General features: G+C 41.9%; 1 protein-coding gene across 1 annotated transcript in view; it reads left to right on the top strand.

Annotated features, from left to right (window-relative positions):
* Positions 1-14,508, top strand: part of kcnh5b (potassium voltage-gated channel, subfamily H (eag-related), member 5b) — a 265,385-nt gene that overhangs the window by 50,356 nt on the left and 200,521 nt on the right. Inside the window, exons 5-6 of the mRNA XM_039786509.1 lie at positions 3,202-3,314; positions 11,772-12,189. Coding sequence (XP_039642443.1) covers positions 3,202-3,314; positions 11,772-12,189 — 531 coding nt within the window. The remainder of the gene's footprint in view (positions 1-3,201; positions 3,315-11,771; positions 12,190-14,508) is intronic.

Raw genomic sequence — 14,508 nt, 5'->3', positions numbered from 1 at the left:
GCTGTTCTTTGGAGTTCCAAGTGAAATATTTGTCAGTGGTAAAGTTAAGCCATTGCAAATCTTTCTTTCTTGAATGTAATCTGAAACAATATTAGTTGTATTTCTAATAGTGCTGTCAGTTAAACGCCACACACACTTGTTTGGGCTTGGAGCCGGCCAAAGAGTAGCAGGCCAAAGAGTAGCAGGCCAAAGAGTAGCAGGCCAAAGAGTAGCAGGCTAACGTTAAGTTTTGAGTGGATGGCGAGCGCGAGACGCCGAAATGGATGCCAATAAGATTCTGAATGGAAAGTTTACTTTTAAAAAGTTGCCAAATGGTTCCATTGACAAGACCAAAGGGATCTGTGTGTGTTTTGTCATTGTGAACTGAGCCATCATCGCAGCACGTCCAGTCTGAAATAACACTTGATGGCTGAGCACACAGCTGATGGCCGAGCACACAGCTGATGGCCGAGCACACAGCTGATGGCCGAGCACACAGCTGATGGCCGAGCACACAGCTGATGGCCAAGCAGACAGCTGATGACTGAGCACACAGCTGATGGCCGAGCACACAGCTGATGGCCGAGCACACAGCTGATGGCCAAGCAGACAGCTGATGACTGAGCACACAGCTGATGGCCGAGCACACAGCTGATGACCGAGCACACAGCTGATGACTGAGCACACAGCTGATGGCCGAGCACACAGCTGATGGCCGAGCACACAGCTGATGACCGAGCACACAGCTGATGGCCAAGCACACAGCTGATGGCCGAGCACACAGCTGATGGCCAAGCACACAGCTGACACCAATTCTCCGCCCCCTCGTCAAAGCCAGCTGACAAAAGCACAAAGCAAGCCGATCCACTTTTCCATGTTGATAAGAGCATTAAAATGAGAAAAAATAATGGGACAAAAAGAAATCAAGGGACATTTAGAATAGACAAAAATGTGCGATTAATTGCGAGTTAACTATGACATTAATGCGATTAATCTCGATTAAATATTTTAATTGTTTTGACAGCATTAATTTCTAATAATAATGTCATCCTTTTAAATACTATTCAACAGCACTCACAGTATACACATGCACGTTTGTCTTAGTGTTGTATATTGTGGAGCCATGACCTCATAGAAAATTGCTAACTAGCATTCACATTGGTGGCTCAAACACTATACACAATGGTTTTAAGTTCAGAATGTATCTACAGACACTAGCTTTAACTAAGCTTTTTATTTAACAAGACAGACATATCCTAATTGTATGGTTATTGTGGTATTGATCTTACCTTGCATGGCAGCTGGATTCTCGCGATATCACAGCATCACTTTTCACACTAAAATCCGTCTTGTCACGCTTCAAGTAATGCGTTTGTGTCTGAACAGCAGCGGTCCGAACCAACCAGCGTCCAGTGAGGAGCCACTGGCCTGCTCTTTTCCAAACCGTTTCCAATGATGGCTTCTCAGATGGTTCCGTGTAACAAAGCATCTGGCGCGTCAGGTTAGGATTGATCCCACGAAGGAGAATTTCTCCTTAATCTCCCGCTTCTACGCAAAGGTCAGAGCACATCGGACAGAACCCCTGCAGCTAATTGAGATTCAGTTTAGCTCAAGGACACTTTCTGCAGGGTGGGTGTTTGCCATGAAACAGGGCTTGTGCTGCCTTCACATTGTGTCTGCTTTATTGTAAACATGAACTACCCGATGGGAGAAACACAGTTCCTGCCAGCCCTCTAATGGCAAGTACAAGTGGAAGCAGTGGGAATATTTTGTAACTCCAGTATGTCCCCATTGGAGTCATGAACTGAGGAACTGTATCAACAGCTGAGATCTGATTGTGTTTGTGTGCAGCCAACATGCATTTCTCAAAGTCACTTGAAGGTCCCCATATTGTCCTCACTTTCTGGTCATATTGTATTTTTAGGGGTCCAAGCCCGAGTCTGCAAGAACCGGCGGTAGCAAGAGCTACGGCGTTCACACAGCAGGGCTGTGGAACCCTATTGTTTTTCTAAGGATTATTTTCCATCATCATCATTATTCTTCTCCACCTAAAACTCAGACTACAGCCTTTACCGTAAATGGTGGGGGGGTTGCCATTTTCAGGACTGGTCCAAAACTCCACAATCATAGATTAATAAATCACAGACGCACCAGTAGCGCTTATCAATCGATCACATTAATGGTAAACAATGGCAACATTAGCCTTCACACATTAATAAACATACTATGTTCTATCTCTGCCCAGAACACTAAGCCTTACTGTATGTAGTCCATCACTCCGTAGGTTTCCACGAAAAAACAGAACGCAATCCGGCCGCTCGTCAATGGGCGCGGAGAAAAAGTGGTCCCCAGGGCAGCAAGGACAAGCCAGAGTCAACTTTGAAGAAACAATGGTGTCCTTGTCCGATTTCCTTCTAGAGAACATTGTTGTTCTCTCTGCAGTGTTGGAAAATGACGTGTGTTTCCAGGATCCCCTTAATTAAATCCACTTGGTTTAGAAATGGAAGTTTTAGCACAAGCGCTTGCGTGCCTCCTTTCAGCAACAGGGTTGCAATGGAAGACAATGGAAAAAGGTGTGTCAGAGGGTTTTATAGGTTAAGACCTCATGCTGTGTTTATGGTCCCGCTGAACCAATAGGAAGACTCAAAACTCTTGAAGGTGTGAAGACTACAATCCTGTAGTTCTTTGACTTGTGGCCAGTCGTGAGGCTCTTTTCCTTTTGGCTTGGACTTTCGCATAGGGGTGTGAACTCACCAGGCTGGAGCTCTTGCAAGTAGGCCTGTCTTTTGTCTCAGGCTCTTTGTCCCTGAGCACATGTTGGCCACATGTGTTTCTTTGTTTAAGATCAGTTTGATTCTTACTTTCCTCAGTCCCAACAGCCCCCCTCTCGAAAAAGCCCAGTCCGCTCTCATTGGTCAATGTTTCCAGGTCTTCTGCATCTGCGCTCTTGGAGTCCCTGCACTGTTATAGCGAGGGAAATGACTGTAATGGCACTGTAGCAGCACTTTCTACCAAAACATAGTATAGTTATGACATCACAGCCGTACAGCGATGTCCTGACGACTCGTTTCAAGGCACAGTTTCTGAATACGGGCTGCGTTCACCTCCACCTGCTTTATAATAGAGAAAGACGTGAAAATCTCACTTTTTACAATATGGGACCTAAAGCCTGACATTGTGATGAATGTGATCTAAGCTGTGTTTAATGTCTCATTCCTGCAGGATGGACCAAGTTTGCACGGCTGACTCGGGCGCTCACCAACAACCGCAACACGCTGCCGAAGCTGGCACCCATAGAACATGAAGTCAGCCATAAGCAGTCCAGACTGGCTGAGGTGAGCACGAGAATACTCACACATGCAGTACACGCTTATCCCAGTACCCCTCAAACTGTTTATATACAGGTATGTTAAACTGCAGGTAACAATAGTAACCAAGCAGTTCCCAGTTTTCTAGCACTGGTGAAACTCAAGGTCCACTTGCTTTCAGCCACATCTCTTGGTATTCATCATTCTGTCATTTTGTGGCAAAACATCCATACTTAGGTCAGGGCTTGCACAGTGTAAGACAGTGGGGTGTCATTTATTCTTTAGCTCACTAGTTTTCAGCATCAGCTAACAGAGCAAGCATGCTGTAAGCCAACAGGGCACAAGGTTTACAGAGCATTAGCTGAGATAAGCTAGCAACAATCCAACATCGGCTAACAAAGTATGAAGCATAACTTAAGCTGATAGCAATCTGACATCAGGTAACCTCATATTCAGTAAGCGGGCTATCAAGCTTCTTAATCTTTAACCATTTCTACAATGAATTTATCTTTTTATTAGATTCAGATTAACGTTATTAGCCATTTGCAGTGTAACCCACATTGGAAAAAAATGTGCAAGTAGCTCAAAGTGCAAGGTCAACACATAAGAGAACACAACATAAAAACAGACAAACAAAGCCACATAAAACTTCAATATTAAAATGCTGTACAATAAAAATCCATACATAAATTGAAAGTGCCTAGTTTAAGGTGCTTTGTTTAAAGTAATCACAGCTTGTGGAAAGAAACTGTTTAAATGGCGATCAGTAGAACATTTGACAGAACGATACCTTCTCCCTTAGGGAAGCATCTCAAAGAAAGCCCCTGCTGGATGGCCTATTATTGAAAGTCCTGACGGCGATTCCTGTCTCGCCGCTGTTCTGAAAGCTCCTGAAACTCAATATCTCATTGTACACGTTTCATTTGTCTTTCTGAAGAGGTGAGACATATTCCTGAAGTTTAATATCCATATTCTAAGATAAATACGTAAATACTACAGCACTTGATATTCGAATTTCAACCCTTTTTATTTTATTTTTTTAGCATTCCAAAAACTGCTGTTGCCATGAAAATGTACCAGCTCAGCAGCTTTAATTATACAGTACATAATTGCAGAGGTGGAAAAAGTACTAAAATATTGTATTCAAGTAAAAGTACCAGTACTTTGATGAAATATTACTCAAGTACAAGTGACATTACCGATCTGAAAAATTACTTGAGTAAAAGTAATAAGTAGTTCATTTAAAATGTACTTTAAGTAAGGGGATCTCTCCGATGTAGTGAAAATAGGACAAGCGGTCATAAATCCAAAACTATTTTGTTTTTAATTAAAGAAAAATCTATACAAATGTATACACATGTAATAACAACATAACACATGTCACACATGAAATGTCATGCTACAATCCTCTCCAAAAAAAACTGAGCTCTCCCTTTACCATTACACTGCTGATACATTTGATTGTACTGTAAATTCAAAGGCTCGTTTACATTCAAACCGGTGACAATTTCGGTGGGGGTACAGCCTATTTGTTCAACCGAGACTAATGTTCACAGCCCAGACTAGCAGCTAGCCACACCTAAGTAGCCTGTATGAGCTAATTAGATGTATGTGAATTAATTTAGCCAGTTTCCTACATACGTTGTAAAAAAACAAAAATTAACAATGCCACGAAACTTGTTATTTTGCTAATTGGCAATTTGCTATTAGTCATGAAGTTGTTTGAAGTACCAATGCACAAATACTTACCAAAAGATGCTTCCGCAGATTAAATGTGGAGGTATTGGATGCTGCCAGTTCAGTCATCTTTGGCAGGCACATCTGGCATTCGATGATGATACTATTGGCTCTTCAATTTAAATGAAAAAGTCTTTCAAATGTGGCCAAGGATTTTCATTGTTTTGGGCAGCGGAATTTGATGTTTCAGCTAGCATTTGTACTGAAACAGTCTCTGAACTGTCGTCACTCGCCTGATCCACCTCCATCTCCGTCTCAATCTCCTACAGAAAGACTTGGAGCCTGGTAGGCAGCCTAGATGCTGACCATTCCTCACTGTAGTGGTTCTCCTACAGAAATGAGCACATGTGTTTCGTTACTTTCCACCTCTGCATCATTGTAGGTATTTCTCCCACTTTTCTAGCTGTAATGTAATATTCCTGTTAGGTTGAGGTTTGGACCCAAGAGCGAACACAGACTAGATGGTTGGGATTTGACAACAGTTCTTTAATGTAAGTTCACCCAAACAGAAATCTTGTAATTCAACGTAGAAGGGTGGTGATCCAAATGGATTGGAGGTAGGCAAGGCAGGCTCAAAAACACACAGGGCTAGTGGCGTGGCTGGAAGCGAAGATCAGGTAGACCTCCAGCATCTGCACACAGATAGACGACATTGTTAATAAAAAGAAAAACACTCAGATAGCACAAGGTTTACTAGAGAACTAGCGTGTTTGGCTGAGAGTAGTTACCACTTGGTGGACTGAAACGAACTGGTGCTGGTTGCCTGGATCACAGGAGTACTAGTGCTGGAGCTTGATTAGTAGATCACCTGCAGCTGCGCTGGAGAGCCAGGTGCCCTGAGGAAAGCCACGCCTACCCACTCACTCCACACACACACAACCAAAAAAGGAAACCTGAGTCAAAAAAAGGCAGCCTGAGTCATGTACGGGCTGTGACAATTCCGGCTGTGTAAAAACCTCTGCATCCCTGTCCGTTCTCATACTGGTGGTTTTTGGCCAGTGATGGTCTTGGGCGTTGGGAAATGGGAGTTTGTAAATGCTGCTGAAAACTGAAAAATAAACAAAAAAAGAATAAGTATAGTATAATCTTTTTAAATGTCACCGTTGTCAATGATAAATAGATAAATGGAGTGAACTCCACAACTGGATTTTGTCAAATGTCAATGTGACTTTGCGGAAGCCTAAATGTCAGGTTTGAATTGTGCTCGTTTTATAACGAGTGTCACATTTAATCAAAGAAATGCAGTTTTTAAGGATCAGCCTCTTCAATGCTCAAGAAAGCTCCAAGATAGAAAAAATAACCTCCTAAACTTGCAGGATAAAGACAGGCTGACCTTTCACCTAGAAGTTGTTTTTTCTGCAGGCTCCTCTATGGACAGACGGACACACACACACACACACACACACACACACACACACACACACACACACACACACACACACACACACACCAGTGGCATATGCAGAAATAGTATTTTGGGCCATTTTCAAAAAGATGTAGAAGTAGCAAAAAGGACAAACTGAAACAAACCACAACAATTTTATCTTCCAACATACTGCATTACAACGGCAATAGTACTGTCTACATTACAACATGCTCAACCAACAAAGCTCGGTCTAAAAAGCAAAATCCTGTCGATTTGAACCTATTCAGGCTAAAATATATTTGCACCGGCAGAACCTGCAGCATTGGCTCTGCACAGCACTGTTAGAAAATGAACCGTTTAATAGCACAAAGTGGCAACATGAACCCAAAGAGCAGAGAAGGTGTTTACATACTGCATGACATAGAATAGCCTACATCAGACAGAAATCACACATGTCACATATTCTTTGTGCATTCATAACAGCATTGTTGCTTCAGGACTATGGTCAGATCATGAGCAGCAAATGCGCTACCAGCAGTAAAAGAAAATCAAAGAATGAAAACTTCCAGCCAAGCACTGTCTGAATTATGAAAGATATAATGAAAAGTGACCAGCAAGGCTCCAAATCTTAGACAGTGTATGGAGTCCAAGGCAGTGACAGGATCAAAGAAAACTAAAAACGACGTCACTCACAGATAAGTTTTCTTCTTATTTAATGTGGGCAAAACACAAATGTGTTTCAGCTAGAAGCCATCCTCAGTGTTCATAATTTCTTACTAAATAGGAAGGTTACTAGGTTACGTAAATAATAACGCAAGAAGCATGAAACCCGTTTGTCTTAATGTTACCTGTGTGAGGGCCTCCTCTCTCTCTGATTGGCTGTCAGCTCCGCTGGGGAAATGTCTGCACATGGTGCAGAAAAGCTCGTCCTTATTTCCACTGGATTCCATCCAAGAACACTGTCCATACCACTTTAAAGAGAAGCCATTGTTGTCGCGGTAACTTTTAACAGTACATTGCTTAACACATCCATGGTACATTGTCTAAACAGCCAGCTAGCTAACGTTAGCTGCTGAAGGCAGCCCAGAGAGCCTACCTGTTGTTACCATAGCAACCACCTACGTTCCAAGGCGTCCTAGTTGTTTGATCCTAATTCTATGGTTGGTTTAAACAGTTTGGTTTTAATTAGAAGAGAAGACACATTAAACACACACAACTAGTTCTGCTACTACTTCTTTCTTCTTCTTTTTTTTTTTACATACATTTGAATATTTTTCATAACAAAACGTATTTTGATCAAACTTGGCTGGACGGGTCAGTGAGTAAATTGGTCGGGCCAGTGCCGCCCTGGCCCATTACTGACTATGCGATTTACACACAGACACACACACACACACACACACACACACACACACACACACACACACACACACACACACACACACACACACACACACACACACACACACACACACACAAACTACAAATAAGCCACAGTAGCAACTCTCTGCTCTTAACATTAATTCTGCACAAATGAATCCTCATATGAAACATTAAGTACCATTTTACTAACGCTGAGTTAAAGCCGCCCCACACAGATGCATGCATTAATGGACAGACAGCAGGCATACTGTACCTTCTCAACCACAACCACACCCTTAATACATGCATCCTAGCCCCACCCTCCCTCCACCCTGGAACTGCAGTTCTTTGACACAGCGAGCGGTGCTTCCTCTTCCCCGAGCGCTGGGCTTCTGTGGACTGCGGGTGTCATTAATATTTCATGATGGGTGGGGAGACAGAAGCAGGGTGCTGTGGGCACTCAGAATGATTGTGACTGCTGCTAGGAATTTAGAAAATGGATTTCAGGATGGGCAGAAGATGGCTCAGGTCTTCTTCTTCATGTCTTCCAGAGCTCAGCCACCTGCTTTATTCATGAGCGAGGTGTATCTCCTTTAATCAGAATTTGTTTGAGTTTCATCCCTGCTTAGCACATGAGGCGAGAAGGGCTGTGTTTAAAGGTGATGAGGGCAGGGCGAGGAAAGAGAGGATGGAATGGAAAAGGAGGAAACATGCACCAAATTGAGAGAGCAGAAGAAGAAGACAGAAAAAAATCAAAGGGCACCGAGTTGAAAAAGAGATGAAAGGGGACGTAATGAAGTAAGACAGAATTATCTAAGAGTGGAAGGAGGCAAAGAAGGACAGCAGGGAGGCAAACGGATGGATGCAATAAGGAAAGGAGAGAAGGAAATGGTACACCCCTGAAACACCTGCATACATACTGGAGGTGTGGGGTTTAGGGCTGCAACTAACTATTTATTTTCTTTGTCGATTAAACTGTCAATAATTTTCTGATTAAGGGATTAGTAGTTTGGTGTCTAAAATGTGGATCAGTGTTTCCCAAAGTCCTGTCCCAGAGGAGAGAAGAAACTAGAACACATTTAACCAGATGCAATCAGAGAAGTTAGACTTTTCTGTCATTAAGATAGGAGAGCTCGGCTTCTGGTGCTTCAATTTGGAAGAAGTTGAAAAAGTAAAGAATGACCGAAGGACGTAAGAGAGATGTGGAAGGAAGGAAGAGGAGGATGTAAAGGCAAGAAAGAAGTGATGTTGGCAGGAGAAAAAGCCATAATAAGTTGCACGCTAATACACCCTCTCTCCCATTCCTCAGCCTGCTGCAGGATGGGAGAGGCTTGCATAACGTCCTGAGCACGCTCAATAGATATCGCAGGTGATCCTTCTGCTGTGCAGCCTGAAAGGCACAGCTGGCGTCTTCTGTCCAGGATGCTGTCGAGTGTCAAATAAAAAATTTTCCCCCTCCTTTTTGACCAGGGGTTGTTTAAATTGACAGCTCTGATGATGAGGATTAGATGAGATGCAGCTCTTCACAGCCCTGTTACTTGACGTCAGACTGAGTCCCACTGGGAGGCTAACCAAAGCTAACTGCAAGTGATGAAAATACTACTACTGTTTTTTATTATTATTAATTGTAGTAGGGACAAGTTGTCTTGGCATTTGTAGGTGGTGAGTAGAATTTAGAAATTGATCCGGTGTTTAACCTGGAGCCGGTGGAGGTGGTCTCTGCGGTGGGTGCCAGAGAGCATGCTGTCTGGCAGAGTTTTAGAAATATTTCTTGAGGATCTTGTTGGGTGAACCATTTTGCAGTAGTCAAGAAGGCATGAATACGTGTTTGGGCAGAGGATTGAATGAAGGAATGATGAAACAAGGGTAGTATTTGCAGCAATATGTACTGTGCAGTACAGTAGTAGTTTTACATGTAGCAACTGTATTGATTACAGTAGCAGTAATAGCTTCAATATTATCACCAGTACTACGAGCAGTATGAGCAGTAACTCAATGCTAGAAGAGGTAATAACTGCAGTAGTACTAACACTATTTAAATACTATTCTCAATGATATTATTATATGTTCAGTTAATTAAGTAGTTTTGTCAAATAGTCAAATAGCAATATTACTACTATAACTAGTTGTACAAGTTGCAAGAAGTCCCACTGTTAGTTCAGTGTCACCATTGAAGAGCAGGAAGTGTTGACATGACTAAGCTTTCTAATCATGTATTCTATATTTGGGGCTGCAGACTGTGTTCCAGTTGATGTGTGCAGCAGCTGGATACAGACAGAATAATCTGCAGTTTAGTGTGAAATGAGTTGATGTGTGATCTGTGTGTGGCCTGCAGAGGAAAGCAAACTGCAGCGTGTTAGATTGAAGGTAGTCTGTGTTATGCAGAGCAGGCGGCTCTCAGCAGGAGTCATCATCATCATCATCCTCATCATCATCATCATCATCATCATCATCATCATCATCATCATCATCATCATCTTCATTGTCACCAACACTGCAAAATATAATGGCTTCTTTTTTGTGGGTCAACTCCTCTGTCCTCCATCAGATTTTCTGTTTCTCATTCAGTCTGTCCTCCTGTCTCATTTCAAGCCACATTGATTCATTATGCAGTTTGGTCACTGGGAGCTTTACGGAGCGACAAAAGAGATGAATACAGATGAAAACTGGAGAGGAAAAACAAATATACTTTTCTTGCACCATTCGCACCGCACACCTAGCAGCAGTAGGCAATTATGACTAGACTTACAAAAAAAAGTAGTTGAGTTTTTTTGGCTTTTTCTTTCATTCATCTATTTCACATGGTTTAATTTAATCTCTCCCTCCTTCACTTTTTCTTTCTAGTCTGTGCTCTTGCCTTTTCAAAACACGTGAAATAGAATTGTAGAAATGTACAACTCTAACTTTTAGAAATAATAACTGACAGAATAAAGTGATTTTCTCAGCACACAACAGTACATGTGAATTAAATTAAAGAATCAGGTTTGTTATCTTAAGTATAGAGTGAAAACTGGATAAAATAAGATCAAATAGATATGTTTTAATTTGTTGAGTCTGGAAGATGTGTGAACTCTTTAGAGACAAACTGTGTTGAAAAATACCTTTCATTTATTTTTGAATATCTTTTCTATATGTGTGAAATGCATGAAGTTTAATAAAGTAAGATACAGTAATGGGCTGTTTTTCTAATTTTCTTCAATTTATTTGTTTATAATAACTTTTTTTGTCGTGTGTACTCTTTTATGTTTCCTTTGAGGGAAAGGTTTGTGCTCAAGATGCTAGGAATGCAAAATGTATTCAAATAAATATATACACAGTATAAATCACTTTGTATAACAAACACATAAAGTAGGGTAATTAAGTTAGCAGGATCGAAGGGTTACACAGGGGCAAGTCTTAAAGGGGCTTTTAGAGTCATTTGGAGGATGGCACTGACTTGGCAGTTGAATTCAGGGGGTCAGTGGACAGTCTAACTCTTAACTTTCAGTCTTAATTTTCACAGTTTACATCTCACGCTTTGTTTGAATGTGTATTAGCTAAAGGCTGCTTTTAAAGTGTACTTGGAGGTCTATATCCACAACGTTCCACTTCTGGGATTGCTCCGGTGCCACTGGAAATTCCGCCGGATGTCCCTCTTTTCGGCCAGATGTCCGTCCCCTTCCTCTCTCTCTGTGTTGGCGTTCTAAACTCTGGTGGATTTGTGAGGACTATGGTTAACTGCTCCTCAGATCTCTGCAGGGTAAATCCAGACAGCTAGCTAGACTATCTGTCTATCTTTTGCACATCCTGCTCTATAGTAATCCATACAACCTATTTTGTTCCTAATGTTAGGCAAATTCCTAGTAAGTGCTACTTACTTGGCAATCAATCCCATTTTTGTGATATGTGATGTTGTGATTCTCGCGCAATCTCGTGATATCGCGAGAATACAGCTGCCGTGCAAGGTAATGTGCTTCGTAAAAGGAGACCTAATTAAGAGTTTTGTTGACTAAAAGTTTCTCGCTCTTTCACTCCTCCAGGTTTTGCAGCTGAACTCAGACATCCTGCCGCAGTACAAGCAGGAGGCACCCAAGACGCCTCCCCACATCATCCTTCACTACTGCACCTTCAAGACCACCTGGGACTGGGTCATCCTCATCCTCACCTTCTACACGGCCATCATGGTGCCCTACAACGTCTCCTTCAAGACCAAGCAGAACAACATCGTGTGGCTGGTGCTGGACAGCGTGGTGGACGTCATCTTTCTGGTGGACATCGTCCTCAACTTCCACACCACCTTCGTGGGGCCCGGTGGCGAGGTCATCTCCGACCCCAAGCTCATCCGCATGAACTACCTGAAGACGTGGTTCGTCATCGACCTGCTGTCCTGCCTGCCCTACGACATCATCAACGCCTTCGAGAACGTCGACGAGGTACGCTTGGGCCTTTTTGATCAGGGTCGGATGGCTTTCTGAGTTGTGATTGGTGGGAAGGAAGGAAGGTGCATGGAGATCAAAATAGTGTTCACTTTTACTGCTTCAAAGTAGGGATTTGGAAAAAAAGTCATATTGGGATAGCAATTTACAATACTGCGAATACTATATAATGGTATCATGAGTTTACTTGATTAAGTAGGGATGCACAGACTCCAGGATTCTGCTTTGGATTCGGCCAAATATTGGGGTTTTTGATAGGGTTCAGTTTCCACCACCGAACCCTACGCTTGCACTACGCTGGTCGCCGTAATGACGGCGCCGTTGATTACAGGAAGGTGTTAACGTAGGTGGAGCGTCCAATGCAGTAGGCTGTGAGAAAGTGGAAATGGAACTGGTGAGCAGAAAAAGTTGTTGTTTGGCAGAACTTTCAGTCAAAAGAAGGCCATTCAAGTCCAGCTACATGTTCAATCTGTTCAATGCTGATTGGTCTGGTGGTGGCGAGGACCCTAAACTATACACAACATGGCCGCTGTTACAACATCTGGTACAAAACATCTGAAAGAATACGAGTTGTGCATGAAGGAATCTCCAGACAGCAGCCAGAATGCAGCAACTTCAGGTACGGCAAAGGAAGGACAGTCACTAGCTATGTTTCCATCCACACGTTTTTATCCGAATTAAGTGATATCGAATGAAAAATGCCTTATGGAAACAGTAAAATCCAACTGAATTTCATGAATATCACCTCAAAGAAAATACGTTCGGTCTCATCGGATTTTCTCTTGATCGATATACGGCTTATGCGATAAACGCTGATTGAAACATTATTTGCCGAATAAATAATGAATTGCGATTAAGTTTTAGGTCATTTTATGGTTGCAACCCACAATAAAACGAAGAAGAAGTTTCAGTTCATTTCCGCCCAGTATTTCCGCTCTGTTTGTACATGACAGCTGTCAACAAAAACAGATGCAAGTGGACAAACGAGGAGACGAGATACTTTTTTTAATTTAATTTAACAGAAAAATATAACAGCTATTTTAGATAGCAAAAATCTATGAAACGCCATCATTTATCAGGAGCTCGCGAAGGAAATGACCAACAAAGGTTACGACAGGGACATTCTAAAACGCTTAACGTGAAAAAGCTTAACGTGGTTTAATGTATCTAAACAATGATCAATCATCACCAGATTTATCATGGTCATATCTTGTCATGAACACTTAAGCCTGTCAAAAAAACTAAATCGAAATCCAACGATTATAGAAGTTATCTCACGTTAATGTTTTCTTCATCATTCGTTGTTTAGATACATTAAACCACGTTAAGCTTTTTCACGTTAAGCGTTTTAGAATGTCCCTTACGACAAGCCGTGGGACGTCCTGCGGAGTAAATGGAAGGCGCTCAAACAGCGATACACTACAAAAGAAAGTTGTCTCGCAGCGGTGCCGGAGGGAAAATAAAAGGCAAGTTCCACCTTTTTGATGAGCTGGATCAGATCCTCGGTCAAAGGCCCATCGGAGCTTAGCTTGGCTTCTAATATTAACAACAACTACTACTTTTGTCCAGCAAAACTTTGTTCGCAAAAGTTCGCTTGAATGTTGTGCGATTCAGTGCAAAAATGAATGGAAACACCTTAAAATGTCTCAAATCAATTCGATATACCAATTTAATCGCAAAACAGCATGTGACGTCATTACGCACAGGTTTTTATTCGTTTTAGAGCTGTTGGATGGAAACACACTTTCACCAGCTTTATTCGCATGAGTTTTTTACCGAACTTCAGATAATTTGATTGACAAGTGGATGGAAACTTAGCGAGTGTTGACTTCATTCATGTGTTTACTGGGTTCATGGACTGAGGATGGGAGGAGGAGTCAGTATTCGGTACGGATTTTTTTCGGCAGAATCTTAACAAGTGGATTCGTTATTCGTCCGAAACCCCAAAAATCTGGTTTCGGTGCATCTATTATCAAGGAGAATACAGAGTTTAAGCTACTAAAATTTTGAGTTTTAACTTGAACACACAAATTAAACGGGCATAAGAAGAAATAAAAAAATAAAAAAAGTGCAATACTTTCTTAAATAACTTAATATTTTAGAAAATGTAATAACAAAATACATGAATGAATACATTGTGTATGCTCTTAAAAGCGATGACATTTAAGATGGGTGTAATCTAATAACTGGTGATTAAGTTACAAAATCTACTTTGTACAACCTCTTCTCAAGTCCTGCATGCTCTGAATCCCTCTACATGTCTGATACACAACACTGGGAGCGCTGTCGGACTTTTAGCGTGGCAGCGTTGTGAGGGTAAAGCGAGAGGAAAAAGAAGGCA

Source organism: Perca fluviatilis, chromosome 20 (assembly GCF_010015445.1).
Source record: "Perca fluviatilis chromosome 20, GENO_Pfluv_1.0, whole genome shotgun sequence".
Lineage (NCBI taxonomy): Eukaryota > Metazoa > Chordata > Actinopteri > Perciformes > Percidae > Perca > Perca fluviatilis.
This window is presented reverse-complemented; position numbering and strand designations above follow the sequence as displayed.